The 19,510-nt window shown below is 40.9% G+C and overlaps 1 protein-coding gene across 1 annotated transcript; it reads right to left on the bottom strand.

Annotated features, from left to right (window-relative positions):
• Window positions 1-527: 527 nt before the first annotated feature.
• On the bottom strand, window positions 528-4,457 carry LOC133814982 (uncharacterized). Its single transcript, XM_062247881.1, has 7 exons — window positions 4,033-4,457; window positions 3,719-3,868; window positions 3,511-3,638; window positions 2,556-3,355; window positions 1,919-2,360; window positions 1,113-1,540; window positions 528-1,016 (listed from the first exon to the last, which is right to left on the bottom strand). The coding sequence occupies exons 1-7, from the start codon at window positions 4,455-4,457 to the stop codon at window positions 528-530; spliced, it is 2,862 nt and encodes a 953-aa protein (XP_062103865.1).
• Window positions 4,458-19,510: the final 15,053 nt, after the last annotated feature.

Genomic DNA, 19,510 nt, shown 5'->3' with positions numbered 1-19,510 from the left:
TTCCACGGTACCAAACACTCGTCAAAAAGAGGTTGAAGTTGATCGAAATGTCACCTCAAAGTTTTGATAGCGAAACATCAGAGCTTCTGTATGAGTGCATCGTAGCTATGATTGCCACCAAACTTGGGGGCTCTTATCGGCAACGGTCAGGGGTGGTGCAACTTTGACGTGTGTTGGAAATGGAGCTCTAGCAGTGGTTGGGTCTGGTTGTGGCCGTGGGTTATTGAAGAGAGAAAGAGAGAAGGAAAAAAAAAGAAAGAGAAGAGAAATATAGAAGGAATGTGTTGGGGAGAGAGAAGGAGAAGAAGAAGAGTCTTTTGCCTCTTTGAATCAAGTGGGCCCCACCACTTTAAAAAAATATATTATTTTATTAAAAAAATATGAGTTTTACATTCTTCCCTCCTTAAAGAAATTTCGTCCCGAAATTTTCAAAGTACAACCTCAACCTAAAAATTAAACAAACGAGAATACTTCTCATACATTTCCGACTCTAACTCCCAAATAGCCCTGTCTTCTCTATGGTTCTGTCATAAGACCTTGACTACTTGAATCTCTTCATTCCTTAGCACCTTTAACTCTCTTGTCTGAATTCTGATAGGTTTCTCTTCGTATGTCACATTCTCTTGAAGAGGGATAGCCTCATACTCAGTGATGTGTGACGGGCCTGGAGTACACTTCCTCAACATCGACACATGGAACACATTGAGAACATGCCCCAACCATGCTGGTAAGCTCAATCGATAAGCAACCTCCCTAACCCACTCGATAACCTTAAAAGGTCCAATACACCTCGGGGCTAGCTTACCCTTTACTCCAAATCTCATCACACCATGCATAGGAGTAACTTTAAAGAAGACATAGTCACCAACCTCAAACTCAACTTCTCGTCGGTGGAGATCGGCATAACTTTTCTGATGACTTTGAACAACCTTAAGTCTCTCTTGAATGTCTTTGATCTTCTTAGTGGTACTAGCAATAATTTGAGGTCCAATAGTGACATGCTCATCTGGTTCTACCTAGCACAAGGGTTATCTACATGGTCTCCCATATATGGCCTCATAAGGAGCCATGCATATATTGCCCTGATAGCTATTATTATAAGTGAATTCTACCGAAGACAAGTGTTCTCCCCAACTACCTCCAAAATCCAAAATACAAGAACGAAGCATGTCCTCCAAAGTTTGGATGGTCCTCTGAGACTGTCCATCTGGCTGAGGATGGTGAGCAGTGCTCAACTTAAGCTCAGTCCCCAAGGCTTTTTGCAATGCTCGCCAAAACCTTGATGTAAATTGAGGATTTCTATCTGAAACAATGCTTGAAGGAACCCCATGCAGTTGAACTATATTATCCACATAAAGTCGAGCTAGTCTAGAAGTCTTATAATCCTTCCTAATTAGAATAAAATGAGCAGATTTGGTCAAACGATCGACAATCACCCAAACAGTGTCATGATTTAATGGTGTCAATGGTAATCCAGTCACAAGGTCCACCGTGATCTTGTCCCACTTCCATTCTAGTATAGGCAAAGATTGAAGCAAACCTGAAGGTCTTTGGTGCTAAACTTTAATTTGCTAACAAAATATACACTTAGCTACAAAGCTAGCCTTGGTACATCTTTGTACTTCCAGGATGTACAACAAACTTAGACCTATGGAACTTGATCATAACAAACTCTCTAAGATCAGAATCCTTCGGCATTTAATGTCCATCTATCTAACTGATCATCATTTTAGATTCGATTCCAGATAAGTCTCAATTTCTCATCTTGCCACTAACATTACTTAACTTACTGAAGTAGCACTGGTGTAGCCACCATGTTAGGAACACAAGTAACTCTTTTCCTCATAGTACTACAAATTATAATCAGTCACCATGATCATCCTTTTCCAAGCCTCAAGAGACAAACAAGCCAAAGTACCATGAGGTTTTCTACTTAATGCATCAACGACCACATTCGCTTTTTCAGGATGACATTGCAAAGTGAAATAATAATCTTTCATATACTCGACCCATATTCTTTGCCTCAAATTCAAGTCTCTTTGAGTGAAGAGATATTTTAAACTCTTATGATTAGAATATAATTCAAACTTTGCCCCATACAAGTAACATCTCCAAATCTTCAAGGCAAAAATCACTGCTACAAGTTCTAAGTCATGCATGGGGTAGTTCTTCTCATGTGGATTCAATTGGCATGAAGCATAGGCAACAACCTTGCCATTTTGCATGAGAACTTCTCCTAAACCAGTACCAAAAGCATCAATGAATACCACATACAGTTCATCACTATTAGGCACAGTGAGAACATGCGTCGTAGTCAATCTTTGCTTCAGTTCTCTGAAAGCATCTTCAAAACTTTCATCCTACACGAACTTTAAATCCTTTCTTGTTAGCTTTGTCAAAGGCATAGCAATTCGAGAGAAATTCTCCACAAAGCGACAGTAGTAACCAACTAACCCAAGAAAAATTTGAACCTCAGTAACGTTCTTCGGTCTTTCCCACTGCAAGATAGAGTTTATCTTCTCAGGATCCACAATAATGACTTATTGATATATTACATGCTCTAAGAATTTGACATTAGTCATCCTGAAGTCACATTTCCCTTTCTTAGCATATAAATGATGATCTCTCAAAGTTTTCAACACAATTGATAAGTGCTCAACATGGTCCTCAGGTGTCTTGGAATACACCAAAATGTTATCAATAAAAACTACCACAAACTTATCCAAATAAGGTCTAAAGATCATATTCATAAAGTCCATAAATGTTGCAGGCACATTAGTAAATCCAAATGGCATCACCAAAAACTCAAAGTGTCCATAACGCGTCTTGAAAGCAGTCTTAGGAATATCCTCTTCCGTAATCCTCAATTGATGATAGCTTGACCTCAAGTCAATCTTGGAAAAACACTTTGAACCTCTGAGCTTATCTAACAACTCATCTATTCTTGGCAAAAGATACTTGTTCTTAATTTCCATATGATTCAATTTCCTATAATCGACGCACAGTCGCAAGGATTCATTTGCTTTCTTGGCAAACAAGACTAGAGCTCCCAATGGGGAAGTACTGTTCCTGATGTAACATTTATCCATCAGCTGACCCAATTGCTTTTTCAATTTATCCAACTCTGCAAGTGACATTTGATAAGGTGCAATACAAACTATTTGAGTCCCGAGAATCAAATCAATGCAAAACTCGATCTCACTATTAGTTGGTAGCCCTAAAAAATCCTCAAGAAACACATCTGGAAAGCCACTAACCACTGATATCCAAGGAAACTTGTCTCGAGACCTAGACTCATCCCCAATTTCAAACAAACTCCCATAACACTCTAACTTTATTTTCCTAGGATATGATTCTGCCTTATTGCATTAATGTTGACATGGTATACAAGGAAATCTCCTCTTGGAGTTAAAATAGTCACCCTTTTTCATGAGCAATCTACAATGGCTTGGTACTTAGACAAGCCAAGAATCACATCAAATTATCCCATAGGTAACACAATCAGATTACCTAAAAACTTATGCCCTTCAAACACAACACAAACTGATTTACAGATGGTGGATACCTCATCATGCCCTCCCATAGGTACACTCAACTGCAAGGCAGGACTAAAAGTTTCCCAACCCAAACCCAACATGCTGGCAAACATTAATGATATAAAATAATGTGATGCACTAATATCAAATAATAAATGAGCCCAAGAGTGTGAGATAAGAACCATACCATCCACAACTCCTTAGCTTGTTCCTCCTTGCACATCATCACCTCCAAGAGCATAGGCTTGACCAGAGGCTTTTCCTTTTGCTTTCCACTTTCCTTGACCAGGATGGCTTGTGCTCGCACTAGAACCTCCTCCCTAATTGAACCTCTTTGACCCCCAATAGAAACAGGAGTCAGGAAACTTTGTGAGTATCCTAAGCATTAGGGCTTGAACTGCTGTTTATATTGGGGTTGTTGTCCTGGTGCAGGTGTGAAACCATAGGATGAAGACTGGTTACTCCTAGGTTGTCTTGTGAAAGGAGTAGACCCAACATAGGTCCATATGGACACTCCATGTGATGGTTGGGATCTCTATTGTCATTGCGGGAAATCTTTCTTCTTATGATCTTGTTGGCCACAGCTAAAACACCCATCGGCCCAATTTGAGCCTTTCCTGAAGAACCGCTACTAGTGCTACCCCCACTAAGCTGATGTCCTTGGGATAACCACCGCCCTTGGTTCTTCTTGTTCATTTTTTGGTCATTTACTCTTTCTCGGTCCGAACTCTTTTTCTCAATTGCGTCTTGACGTGCCTCAGTCCACAAGGTTGCTATCATACACTCATTCAAGTTGGCAAAGGTCATAGTGGAAATTAAACCAAGTATCGAAGGAGTCAAGCGACACAGGAATTGCTCAATGAGAAGAGGATGATCGACTGCACCAGAATAAGCATAGGAAGATAACTCTACAAACTTCATGTTGTTATCCAAAAAACTGGCATTGATGACGTGGCAAGTGATTCCTGGATACGTGGCTGACATCTGGAGGGGTTCTGCTAGTGTATCGACCAGAAGGCACATTATAGGCAGCAGGCGGCCCAGTCTTTCCTGTGACCAGTCTAGTCGATGGTTCCGCATACAGCGTGATGTTCCAATAAAGATCTTTGTAAATCCCGAATTTAACTCACACAATCTCCTGAATATCCGATTATTCAGGAGATAATATCTGTAACAATCTCATGTAATCCCCCTTGAGCCTATAAATAGAGAAAGATAGCTCAAGGAAGGGACTTTTGGCTTTTGAATCATTTGAGACGAGAGTAATCCTACTAAAAATATTGTATTGTTCTTCAGAGGTTAGTGAAACTCATTGAACCCTAGTTCTTTGATCACTCCTTTGACTCTCACATCAATAACAATCTAAGTGGACATAGGTCATTACCAGATCCTGTGGCCGAACCACTATAACATCATTGTGTTCTTATTATTTTTGTCATTCGATTCTTTTCAACGCATTCATTCACATCAAGCATATTCTGACTCCGTGTCAGTTGGCCAAAATCTGGGTCAACATTCTGGTGCTTTCATTGAGAGCTTGATTAGTCACCGTTGAGAAAATCAATGGCGAAAACTGCAAGGAAAACTGGACAGGCGGCTGCCGTTGCACCGTCAAACCCACCACCACCTCCTCCTCCTGCAAGCGTGGTTGAGGATGAGCCACATTTATACTTTGAGGAGGAAGAAATGGATGATGTGACACTGAAAAGTACTCTAGGGGCGTTGCATGAAGAACTGGCCAATCTGAGAGCCAGTCAAGAAACTGCTGCTGAAGTCATGGCAAGGCAGCAGCAAGAGATTGAACGGCAGCGCGCAGAGCTAAGTGAGAGGCAGGCGGAGATGGACCGCCGCCAGAGCGAAGCCATGGCAGCCCTCGAGGCAGCCTTGCAGTTGGCTAGGAATCAGGTTGCACCTGCCTCGCAACCTGAACATCCTACAAATGGGCCACCCCAAAGGGGTCCTAATCCTAGCCCGCCTATCCAACCCTCGAGCCCGCAAAGGCCCGAGCAGCCTCAGATACCCCATGACGATGTCCCGCAGGACCCTGAGGCACAACCTCAATCCTAAGCTGGTCGCGGAAATCCCCTGCAACAGAGGCAGAATAGGACCGAGCATCAGCCTCGCAGTCCTAGACGCCATAGGGGTGATGAGCCAAACCTACCGAACAGAGGTCAGCACCCTCCTGGTAACACGAGGAACTCAGAGTCAGGCTCTGCGGTCCGGGGTCCCCCACGACATGATAATGCACGGGGACACAACGACCAGTGCAGGCCACCCTCTAACGCTCGGGACGTTTTAGCCAGGGATGGAAATCGAGGGAACACTCGATCCCACCATAGCCAATCGAGGTTCGGAGATGGCCATGGGTATAATGAGGCCGACTCAGGCAAGGGAAATGCTGGTCGGAGGAATGAAGAAAGAGGTAGAGGTGGGAGCCAGGTACCTCAAGATGACCAACCCAATATATGGGATGCTGGGGGGCAGCCTAGGCAAAATAATGTCTTCAACTAGCTCGGAGGTAGCGAGCAGCGTAGAAGAGACGAGGATTTGAGAGACGTACTCAACGATCGCCGCGAGCGGCATGGCGAGAGCGTCCCCCCAGCAACAGAGGCCACAACGATTCCTGTCGCTGTACAGGCCCAGATAGATGCCCTCAACCAGGCAGTGCAACAGCTGGTCGGGGGAAGGACATCTTATATCGACCACGATAGGAGGAAAGGCACTCCTTTCGTACAGAGGATAGCTAATGCAGAAACTCCAAGCAAGTTCAAAATGCCTACACTTCCAAACTTTGATGGGTACGGAGACCCAGTATCTCATGTCAATAAGTTCAAGATACAAATGGACATCCAGAAAGTGTCCGAAGACGCTCGCTGCAGGATCTTCCCTGCAACACTTTCTGAGGCCGCTCAGGAGTGGTTTTTTAAGTTCCCTCCTGCAAGCATAGTATCCTGGGAAATGTTCGTAAGGGAGTTTTACGGACCGTTCTATGCAGGTCGTGTGCATCCGACCGAAGCAAACCAGCTGGTTGAAATTCGCCAGCAGGATGGAGAATCATTGAAAGACTACATCCAGTGCTTTATGCGAGTAGCATCTGGAGCAAAAACGGTGGGGGACGAAGGTAAAATGATGGCCATAACCGCAGGGGTTAGGCATCACTCCCCCCTGTGGAAGAGCCTCCGTAAGGAAGGAGTTAGAACTACCTAGGAATTCTTGGACCGGGCTGATCGTTACATCAAGCTTGAAGAGGCCATTGCCGACGATGGAAAGCCTTCTGGCAAGGATAAGAAAGCAGCCGAGCCCGCCAAAGCCGCCAATGGGTCTAAACCTAACGGCAATGGCAAAGGCAACGGGAACGGCAGCGGCAATGGCAAGAATGGTGGAAAACGGCCGTACAATGAGCCTTTCACCTCCGACAATAAACGAGCTAAGGGTAACCATTATGAACCGTGGTTCACTAACTACACTGCCCTCGTTGAGTCTCGGGGAGAGGTTTATCAGGCCACAAGTTCTAGTGTGCCTTATAAAAAACCCGGCCCCATTCGAAAGGATATTTCGAAGAGAGACACTACCAAGTTCTGTCGTTATCATAACGACTACGGACATGACACCAACGAATGCAACCAGTTGAAAGACGAAATCGAGTTCCTTATTAGACAAGGACACTTGAGAAGATACGTACGGGCCTCGGGAAATTCCGAACGAGAAGCTCCGGGTAGCAACGAGCAGGCACCCACGCGCCAATGCTCGCCACCCTTACAGCCTGCCCCCGTGACTGGCACACTCTTAACCATTTGTGGAGGTCCGCACCTCGCGGGAAATAGCGGAAAGGCCAGGGAACAATACGCTTGGACCCTGCGCCACGACCAGGACATCGAAATGATGACTGTGGAGGACCGCGCGCCAAAAAAGGTTCGATCAGAAGAGGGCGAAATAACCTTCTCTGATGGTGATGCCCAACACGTCCGGTTCCCACATTCCGATCCGCTGGTCGTGGATATCCAGATGGCTAACATGATGGTAAATAGAGTGCTGGTCGATACAGGAAGTCCGGTGAATATCCTGTATAAATCTTCGCTGGAACGCATGAAGTTGTCTGTTAAGGACCTGGAGCCCTGCAACCAAACGATATACGACTTCTTTGGAGAAGGACTCGCCCCCGCCGGATTGATCAGACTACAAGTGACGACAGGTACAACGCCTGCTACCAGGACATTACTCGCTACTTTTGTAGTAGTCGATTGTCCTTCGGCGTACAATGCCATCATCGGAAGGCCTATACTGGTTGATCTACGGGCCGTCATCTCTATGTGGCACTTAGCCATGAAGTTCCCGACGGACGCAGGGGTAGGACGCGTGTTGGGGAACTAGAGGGAAGCCAGAGAGTGCTACAACGCCTCAATCACAAAGGCGAAAAATGGAGCGCCAAAGAGCACTACCTCAGATAGGTTGCAGATAGCGGTTGATACACAAGCCCAATCCAGTGATGAAGTCACTAAATAGGGTGTTGCCCAAAGTGAGGATAGAGACTTAGATCCTCGCTTTGGGGATTTTGAAGAAAACGTTAGACCCATCGAGGACCTGGAAGAGGTCCAACTCGACGAAAAAGACCCGACCAGAGTTGTGAAGGTCGCGAAGAACCTAGAGCCAACCACGAAGCATGCACTGGTGGAATTTTTGCAGAAGAACCAGGAGGATTTTTCCTGGTCGCACAAAGACATGGTTGGGATAGACCCTGCAGTTATCAGCCATGTCCTGAATATAGACAAGACTTTTCCACCCGTGCAACAAAAGAGAAGGCTGCTCGATAAGGATAGATCGAGAGCCTTAAAGGAAGAAGTTGAAAGATTAAAGGAGAATGGGTTCATCAGGGTGGCATTTTATCCATCGTGGGTTTCCAATCCAGTGCTGGTTCCCAAGCCTAACGACAAATGGCGAACCTGCGTGGATTTTACAGACCTCAATAAAGCCTGCCCAAAAGACTGCTTCCCACTCCCAAGAATCGACCAGCTGGTTGATGCTACTACAGGACACGAGATCCTCTCGTTCATGGATGCATATTCGGGCTACAACCAGATTAGCATGCATCCCCCTGATGAGGATCACACCAGCTTCCGGACCGATACGGGCTTATACTGTTATAAAGTAATGCCCTTCGGACTAAAAAACATAGGTGCGACTTACCAACGGCTAGTCAACCACATGTTTAAGGAGCTGATCGGAGTAAACATGGAGGTATACGTGGATGACATGCTGGTAAAGTCTAAAAAGGCAGAAGGACATGTGAAGGATTTACAAGAGTGCTTCGATGTATTGAACAAATACCAGATGAAGTTAAATCCCCTAAAATGTTCCTTCGGAGTTGGATCAGGGAAGTTTTTGGGGTTCATTGTAAATTCAAGAGGAATCGAGGCCAACCCCGACAAAATAAAGGCCCTGATCGACATGAAATCGCCAGAAAGAATCAAAGATGTACAAATTTTAACCGGGAGAATCGCAGCCCTAAGCAGATTTATTTCAAAATCGACAGACAAGTGTGTCCCTTTCTTCAATCTACTTAGGGGCAATAAGAAGTTTGAATGGACAGGAGACTGCGAGCAAGCTTTCCAGGCCTTGAAAGCTCATATGGCACAGCCTCCCATCTTATCAAAGCCAATCAAAGGAGAAACTTTGTTTATTTACCTGGCGATTACCGAAGTTGCTGCTAGCGCGGTACTAGTGCGAGAAGAAGAAGGTGTACAAAAAGCGGTCTACTATGTTAGCAAGAGGTTGATCGGAGCAGAACTGAGATATCCACCAATCGTGAGGTTAGCATACTGCTTAATCCTGGCCTCTAGGAAGTTGCGCCCTTACTTTCAAGCCCATCCTATCATGGTTTTAACTGACCAGCCCCTTCGGCAAGTCCTCCAAAAACCAGAGGCGGCTGGACGATTATTAAAATGGGCAGTCGAACTAGGGCAGTTCGATATAACGTATTCACCACGAGCAGCAATAAAAGGACAAGCCTTGGCCGATCTTATTGCGGAGTTCACAGAACTCCCAGACATGGAGCAGTGTGAATCGCCGAATGCGCCTGAGCCTCAAGAGAAAGCTCCTTCGTGGAAGTTATTCACGGATGGGCCGTCCAACGAATCCCACGCTGGAGCGGGAGTGATATTGATAACGCCGGAAGGGCATCGATTTCAATGCGCCATCAGATTCGACTTTACCATGTCAAACAATGAAGCCGAATACGAAGCACTCCTCACTTGGGGGGCAAATGTTATCCAAAAAACTGGCATTGATGACGTGGCAAGTGATTCCTGGATACGTGGCTGACATCTGGAGGGGTTCTGCTAGTGTATCGACCAGAAGGCACATTATAGGCAGCAGGCGGCCCAGTCTTTCCTGTGACCAGTCTAGTCGATGGTTCCGCATACAGCGTGATGTTCCAATAAAGATCTTTGTAAATCCCGAATTTAACTCACACAATCTCCTGAATATCCGATTATTCAGGAGAGAATATCTGCAACAATCTCATGTAATCCCCCTTGAGCCTATAAATAGAGAAAGATAGCTCAAGGAAGGGACTTTTGGCTTTTGAATCATTTGAGACGAGAGTAATCCTACTAAAAATATTGTATTGTTCTTCAGAGGTTAGTGAAACTCATTGAACCCTAGTTCTTTGATCACTCCTTTGACTCTCACATCAATAACAATCTAAGTGGACGTAGGTCATTACCAGATCCTGGGTCTGAACCACTATAAAATCATTGTGTTCTTATTATTTTTGTCATTCGATTCTTTTCAACGCATTCATTCACATCAAGCATATTCTGACTCCGTGTCAGTTGGCCCAAATCTGGGTCAAAACATGTAGAATTTATTCACTATCATATTACCTTGCCTTAAGCCGTCAAATGATTCAATTAAGGTTCTCCAGTGACATGGATTAAAATATTGCTCCATGAAAACCTTTTCAAAGTCTCTCTAAGTCATCCCTTCAGTTTTAATGGTCCCACTCAAAGTTTCCCACCAATCTGCCGTACTACCTTCCAACTTGAATACAAAAAAAGTCACCTAATACTCTTCAAGTGTTCCCAAGGTGTTGAAGTTTTTCTTAATCTGCCTTAACCACCTTTGAGTCATCATAGGGTCTTGTCCACCTTTAAAATCAGGCATTTAGATCCGATGGAAAATCTGGAAGTGTCTGTTGAGTATCTGGATCCATCTATTGGGTGGGAATGCCTTTTAAAGCCTTGAGAATGGCATTCATAGGGAATGCAGCTGGCGGAGGGGGAACCTCGACCTCAGATACATAAACTATAGGCCTTCTCCTCATTGTCTTTCCTTTAGAGGCATTATCATAGGTCTGAGAATCAAAAGCTAAACATTCAGTGAGGAATGGATGCTTTCTATATACATATGAATTTATACATCAAAATACTTTATTTTAAAATAAATTTAATCTATTTAGCAACACACTATGAGGTATTTAAACTCGGTTCTCTGATACCATTTTTCTGTCACGATCTGAGCCCGAGGCTGTGGTAGATATGTTATATCCATAACTTGGGTTGTCAAAGGTCAAACTTTGACCCTGTTTGGAAAATAACTCTTATAAATGATCCTTTTATTTTATACTAAATAATACCATAATTATAAGTCAAAACATAATGGAATAACACCTATAATTATATATAAAAATATTAGTGATAAAATCAGGATAATCTATCATTATACATAGAACAATAATATGCCCACAATTATGTAATCACCAAACAATTAAATTTAATAAGTCATAAAACACCAAAATAATACTTAGCATCCATCATTCCTCATTCCTAACTATTACATAGCAAATTAAGAGATACAGAGCATAAGGGTCCAAATCAAATGCATAAATAGTTTTTAAAAAATAGGACCAGAACTATAAATAGAACTAGGCTAAAATCACATTAGCTCCACCAATAAATCATCTTAATCCCACTCGCATCACTAGTTTCCTTGAAGGGGAGGGATATAGGGGGTGAGCTTATAAAGCAAGTAGGAAAACAACTAATATCAAAGGACCAATAATTTATTAAACCCCTTGCATGATTAGCTTTGAAAATAAAACATATATCATTATGTATAAACCAAAAATAGAGAGAAACCACAAATAATCACAAGAGACAAACTACATGTGCACATCACACCGTTCACTAGATCCCTAGTTTCTGAGACCCATCATAGAAAAATGACATCCTAAATTGGGTAGGCATGCTTGATAACCACCACAAGGGGTGGCTCAGATTACATCCTATATACAGATGCTAGGTCTTTACACATACAGGTGAGCGAACACCTGACCTACCTATGAAGACACAGAGACTAGGTCGTGAAACAATAATATACACACATTATGATCAATATGGCCCTCAACAGTATAACAAAATGCAGGAAAATAGAATAACAGAAGAACATATTCGGTTTATTTTAGAAAATTGGGCAGCATAACAAGTGCATGTAAATAAAACACAAAAATCATAACCGGCACAGATAAGTATGCAAAAATATATTTGACACTCAGTGCCTTCAGAACTATCCAGAAAAGCATGCATATTAAGTTTTCAAATATTCAAACATTTTATAAAGCATAAAATTGGAATATATCTAATGCTATTTGATACATATAAAATAAGTCTGATAACTAAGTTAAGTCCCTACCTCCTTAGGATCATTATTCGGTCAAAAGAGATGTTCCTAGGCCCCTAATTCCTAGGTTCCAATTAGCTTAGCCCTATTCAAAGTCACTTTTTCCAACAAAAAATTATCATCATCGTAATGTACTCTTCAAACCGAGTCCAATGACATATAGCATGATACCATTTAAAGACAGTAAAAAATCTCACCTCAGCAACGCATAGTGGCAGTTCATGGTGGCTGGTGGTGGAGCTTTGACAACGATGACAGAAATTGACTTTGTCTATATCAAAATGATCCTCTTGATGAGTACATCATGAAAGTACAACCCATTGGCCCAAAAAAACCCACGGTGTTGCCGTAAAAACTTACAAAGGGGCGGAGATCCAAAAATCTCGCTGGAGAAAACTGAAGAGTTGACCGGAATGGTTTAGTGGGGAATTTTCTTCTCATGATGTTGATTCCAATGGTACCAACCACTCATCAAACGGAGGTCAGAGTTGCCTCAAATTTTTGATGGAAAAACTTCAGAGCTTCCGTATGAGCGCGTCGTAGCTCCGATTGCCACCAAACTCGGGGATTGTCGTCATAACCGGTCAGGGGTGCTGTAGCTCTGACACATGTCAGAAACTGAGCTCCAATGGTGGTTGGGTCTGGTTGTGGCTGTGGGTTGTCGAAGAGAGAAAGAGAGAATGAAAGAAAGAGAGAAGAAAGAGAAGAGAAAAAGAGAAGGAATGTGTTGGTGAGAGAGAAGGAGAAGAAGAAGAATATTTTGACTCATTTACTCAAGTGGGCCCCACCACTTTTAAAAAATATATTATTTTATTTTAAAAAAAATCTGAGTTTTTACACATGCAGACCTCATCGAGATTGCCATTTAGGAATGTCGTTTTGACATCCGTTTGATGAAGATATAGGTTATGTATTGATGATAAGGACAACAACATTCTTATTGATGTTGTCCTTGCCATCAGTGCATAGATATAAAAATAATCTATACCTTCCTTTTGTCTAAACCCTTTGGCCACCAACCTTGCCTTAAAGGCTTGAGTAGTCTCATTACTTTGATATTTTCTTCGAAATACCCACTTGCAACCTATTGGCTTTGATCCTTGTGTTGTTTCAACAATCTCCCAAGTGTGGTTAGATATAATTGAATCCATCTCATCATTTATTGCCTCCTTCCAAAAGGTGGAGTCCCTTGAGGACATAACTTCTTGGAAGGTTTTAGGATCATCCTCTACTTGAAGTACCATTGGATACTTCCAAGTGTCTCCTTTGTGATTTCCCTCTATTAAGTAAAGAGTCTCAATTTGTGATATTTTTATTTTGTGACCCAATCTCTTTAAGCCAGGGGCTTCTTCTAGGCAATATCGGTTACTCTACAACCCTTCTTGACTACCGTTACAGAAAGAAATAGTAAGAACTAGGATTGAGATGATAACCAGTGAACTAGCTAGCCTCACCTTGCAATTGGAATTATTGGAAGAAATTAACACAAATAAGATCAAGTGATAGAATAGACCTTTGGAGACAGAAACCCTTAGTTACATAAAATTATGATTTCATGTGAATCAATGGAGGTGACAAATGCTTGACACAAATGGAATTTTTTGTCCAAAAATCTCTATTCCAATCCTCCCCTTAGAGATTGCTTGAAGCTACTACAAGTGGAATGAGATTGGGATTTACAAGTCTTGAATCTTCATGCAAGTAAAGCTTTCTTGATGAAGATCTTGGAGAAAACTAGTAATCTTGTGAACAAGAGAGAGAGAGAGTGGTGAGTGATCAACTCACCAAAGACTCAAATGAACCCTTTAAACAGAATAGGAACCCTTATTAGTCTCAACCAAAGAGATTAGAGCATTTTAAATATAGTTTTGGAGCCAAAATTACATTACTATATGGTCCCGTACGAACCGCCCAAGCGATGCGTCGCCACCATGCAACGGATGTATCGCTTGTCTGGGGACTTCACTTCCAAGCAATGCATCACCTTCTACAGGTGACGCAACGCAGGTCCACCTGACTTGGCACCCCTAAACATGCCCCAAAACATCTCCAAAAGCCCTTAAACTTGTGCCAGTATTCATGTAACTTATGATAGAGAGGTCTTTAAGACTTTTGAAGAATCAAAGGATGGCCATGAAATAAAAATGGAGAATGAGCTTAGATCAAAAGTGATGGGCCAGGTAAATGTTGATCTCTACTTCACATCTGGAAAGAAACTTGTTTTAACAAATGTGTTGTATGTACCGGACACGAGTAGAAATATTGTAAATGGAAACTTGTTGAGCAAACTAGGCATCAAAGCGATGTTTGAGTTCGAAAAACTAATCTTGTCCAATGGGAATTACTTTGTGGGAAAGAGTATGTGTGAGATGGAATGAATAAATTGTGTACCAAAGGCTCAAGTTTTGATAATAATGCATGCACATCTTCCTCTTATATGCTTGACATTGATTCTATTACTTTGTGGCATAATAGACTTTCTCACATAAGTTATATTGCAATTAAAAGAGTTATTAAATGTGGTTTAATTGTATTCAATGATGTTGAGAATGATAAATGTGAATCATATATTAAATCTAAGATGATAAAGAAACCTTATCCAAGTGTTGAAAGAGAAACTAACTTGTTACATTTGATACATAGTGACTTATGTGAATTGAATGGAGTAATTACTACGGGTGGACATAGGTACTTTATTACCTTTATTGACGATTGTTATATATTCACATATGTGTACTTTCTTAAGAATAAGGATGAGGCCTTTAGCATGTTTAAAATATATAAAGCCGAAGTTGAAATTCAATTGGAAAAGAAAATAAAAGTAATTAGAAATGATAGGGGCAGTGAATACTTTTCCAATGAATTCAATTTGTTTTGTGAAATGCATGGTATAATACATGAATGTACAACCCCTTATACACCCCAACAAAATGGTATCGTGAAAAGAAAGAGTAGAACATATGTTGAAATGATAAATGTTATGCTATTACATGCGAATTTGAGTTTCGCGTTATGGGGAAAAGCCTTGCTATCCGCTTGTCATATTCTAAATCAGATTCCTCTAAAAACGAATCAAATTTAATCATATGATGTATGGAAAGGAAAGAGACCCAACCTAGGTTATCTCAAAGTGTGGGGTGCCTTGCCTATTGCAAGATCACGAAGCCTAAAAGGACCAAGTTGGATCAAAGGGCCATTAAATGTGTATTTTTATGCTATGCCTCAAATAGTAAGGCCTATAGGTTATTAGACTTGGGGTCTAATGTTATAATTTAATCAAGAGAAGTTGAGTTCTTTAAGAATTTTTTGTATAGTGACAACAAGCCTCAAGAACCGATCTCATTAGAAGAAACTCAAGAAGAGTTACCTTCAAGGGTTGTAGAGCAACTGATATTGCCTAGAAGTAGCCAAATGCTAAAAGAGATTGGATAACAAGATAAAAATTCACAAGTTGAGACGTTTTATTTAGTAGAGAGAAATCACAAGGGAGACACTTGGAAGTATCCAATGGTACTTTATGTAGAGGATGATCCTAAAACCTTCCAAGAAGCTATCTCCTCAAGATACTTCACCTTTTGGATGGAGGAAATAAATGATGAGAATGATTCAATTATATCTAACCATACTTGAGAGATTGTTGATCTTCTACTAGGATCAAATTCAATAGGTTGTACATGGGTATTTTGAATAAAATATCACACTAATGGGACCAATCAAGCCTTTAAGGCAAGGTTGAGGGTTTAGACAAAAGGAATACATTTACTATTTTGATACCTACGCACCGGTAGAAATGACAACATCAATAAGAATGTTGTTTGTCTTATCATCAATGTACAACCTATATGCTCATCAAATGGATGTCAAAACGACATTCCTAAATGGTAATCTCGATGATGAGGTTTACATGGAACAAACGAAAGGGTTTGTTCTTAGATGAAATGAACATATGGTGTGTAAGCTTGTTAAATATTTATATGGTTTAAAACAAGCACCAAAACAATGGCATGACAAGTTTGATGAATCCATTGTTTCAGATGGGTTTAGACACAATAGTGTGGACACATGCTTATACTCTAAGACTTGTGATAACTATTTCATTCTACTATGCCTATTTGTTTATGATATGTTGATATTAAGTAATGACATAAAAGGCATAATAGAAGCGAATAGGTTTCTATCTTCTACCTTCAAAATGAAAGACCTTGGAGGGGTCGATACCATACTAGGTATCAAGGTTAGAAAAAATGTGGATGGGTATGCCTTAGGTCAAGCTCATTATCTTGAGAAGATGCTTGAAAAGTTTGGTCATATTAATATCAAAGAGGCAAACAACGCCCTTTGATTCAACCCAAAAGCTTGAAAAGAATGAAGGTAGAGCGGTGGCTCAATTAGAGTATGCAAGTTCAATAGGGAGTTTGATGTATGACACACATTGTACCAGTGGATATTGCATTTGTTTTTAGTAAACTATGTGTTGGGGATTAGGCTATAGATAACCTTTCATTTGTGATACAACTCAAGACAAAAGATACAAGTAAATAAACCTTTGAGAATAGTTAAACACAAATTACAAAAACACAATGAGATAAGAGTTTAGAGTGGACCTTCCTTGATGAAAAAACCCTAGGAACATAAAATCACAAGCTATGATTTTATGTGAACACAAAACTTGCAAGGCTTGACACAAATGAAGATTTGTTGTCCAAAAATTTCTATTCCTAGTCTTCTCTATGGAAATTCTTGAAGCTACAACAATGGAATGAGATTGGGATACACAAGCCTTTATCCTTCATACAAGCCAAGATTTCTTGATAAAGATCTTGTAGAAAACTAGTAATCTTGGAGATAGAGAGAGAGAGAGTTATTCTTTTAGAGAGAGAGAGAGAGAGAGAGAGAGAGAGAGAGAGAGAGAGAGAGAGATAGAGGTGAGTGATCAATTTACCAATTAACTCATATGAACCCCTTAAATAGTATAGGACCTTCATCAGAATCAACCAATGAGATTAGAGCATTTAGATTTAAGTTTTGGAGGTTATTTACGTAAATGTACGAACTTTCTATAATAGCCCAGGCTACACATCGCTTGGCACCAGGCGATGCATTGACTATGACCAGGCGATGCATCGACTATGACCAGGCGATGCATCACCTGGTCCGCCTCAGCCTAGGGTTTCAATGCATCACCAACAACTCTATTTTGGCACTCCAAAACTTGTGTCAAAACACATCCAAATGCTCCCAAACTTCTTGGGTACTCTTATATACTCCAAACAAACATTTTGGATCCAAAAAGTTGATTTATAAATGCCTATACTTAAAGTCAACTTTCACATGTTGACTTTGTGAAATTGTTATTGTTTTAACACCTCTTCGTGCCTAAACAATATCACCATGTATTTAACCAATCTCAATATCCCTCGACTTGGTTAAATACATCCTCACTTCTCTAGCCAACGATATTAGTGCATAAAGTAAAGTAACTTTTGGGTTTGAACTTTACCTTAGTGAAAACCCTACAAAGCTTAAATCGAAATGCTAAGGTATTCTCAAAAGATTGAACCCAACATTCCTAGTGATAAAAATCGGTAATGTCTCATACACCTTTATCTGATTACTTATGTATTCCCCACTGCTCACGCTTAGCACTATTGATGGACTTGTACTGGATCCCTTCATGAACCATCCGAAGAGAAAACTCATACTCTCTCTAGAGGCGATGCACCTCTAGGTTCACATAGGTGAAATTCTTACACCCTCTTTGCTACCTTTAGAGATTCTTATTGCTCTTCAACTGAATTTCATTAAAAACCCTAGGCTTAACCCTCACTTTAGTAGCAACCAACATTAACTCACCCTTGATGAGACTTTTATGTTGTTAATGTTGAAACTATTCCTTTATCGAATGCCTTGTTCTTTCCCATTGAACTCTACACTTGATGTCAACAAGTTTTGAGTTGGGTTGAAGTCATTGGGGAATCTATAAATCAAGGAGTTTTAGTCCCATCCCTTTATTTATGGAACTAACCAAATCTCTCCCAAGAGGTTTGGTAAATAGATATGCTAAGTTCTCACATGATTTCACATATGAAATTGATATGATACTCTTATCAATCAATTCCTTCACATAGTCATGTCTTAGACTTATATGTATAGACTTCCAATTATAAATCTTATTGTAAGCTTGAATTAAAGTGGCCTGATTATCACAAATTATTACAATCGTCGATGCATCAACTGCGGTTTTTGGTATCTCCAAAATGAGATCTCTTAGCCACTCGACGTCTTTGTCGGTTGCCACTAGAGCTACAAACTCGGAATCCATGGTTGAGTGACATATACGTGTTTGTTTCTTATAATCCCAAGAAACGCACCCCCACCAAGGGTGAACACTCAACTGGTTGTGGAGAGATTATTTGCCACACTGGATATCCAACTTGCGTTGGTATATCCTTCAAGTACCTTAGGAAACTTATAATATTGGAGGCATAACTCTTTAGTCCTTTTAAGGTATCAAAATACTCTTTCAATGACCTTCTAATGTAAGATACCCGAGTTTCTAGTAAACCTGCTAACTTTACTAACCACAAATGCAATGTCCACTCTAGTACAATGAGCAACATACATCAAACTCTCAATTTGTAACGCCCTGGATAACCAAGAACGTTACACTGTGTGTTTAAAAAAGTACAGGACTTCCTAATCAAGTCATTTAAATGAAAATGTGATCCTATTATCATAAACAACTTAGGTTTAAAAGGTTTTGGTCATAAACGACTAATTTTCATTAAAATAAACGTTTAGTAAATGGGATCCCAAAAGCTGGGTTTAAAGAACATATTTACAAAGTTTCAAAAAGTTATAAATAATTGAGGCCACTCTAATGGCAAGATACACATTTTTGGTTTCTGTCCCTGAACATTCCCTCGACCGTGGCGGCCGAGCAGCTGACAATGTACACCTCGCCCCCAGAGCTCTCCAACCCATGGTTGATCCATCTTACCTTTGCCTTTACAAGCTCCACGTAGCACCAGTGAACCAAGGCCCAACAAGAAAACCATATAAAAAAGCATAATCAATAATCAATAGCCAAATAATTCACAAACCATCAATCAAATACTCAGCAGACCACATAGTTCACATAATCAGTGATATAAATCTGCCAACCAACAATCAATCATCTAGGTAATAAACATGCCATGATCATCAGATTAATAACGGCAAACACATCATTAACTATCTAGGGTCAACGCCCTTAGGCCGCACCCTCTATTTATCCCACTGACTCTGGCTCGCTTAGG

The sequence above is a fragment of the Humulus lupulus genome, chromosome 2 (assembly GCF_963169125.1).
Source record: "Humulus lupulus chromosome 2, drHumLupu1.1, whole genome shotgun sequence".
NCBI lineage: Eukaryota > Viridiplantae > Streptophyta > Magnoliopsida > Rosales > Cannabaceae > Humulus > Humulus lupulus.
Note: the sequence above shows the minus strand (reverse complement) of the source record. Positions and strands in the feature narration are given on the sequence as shown.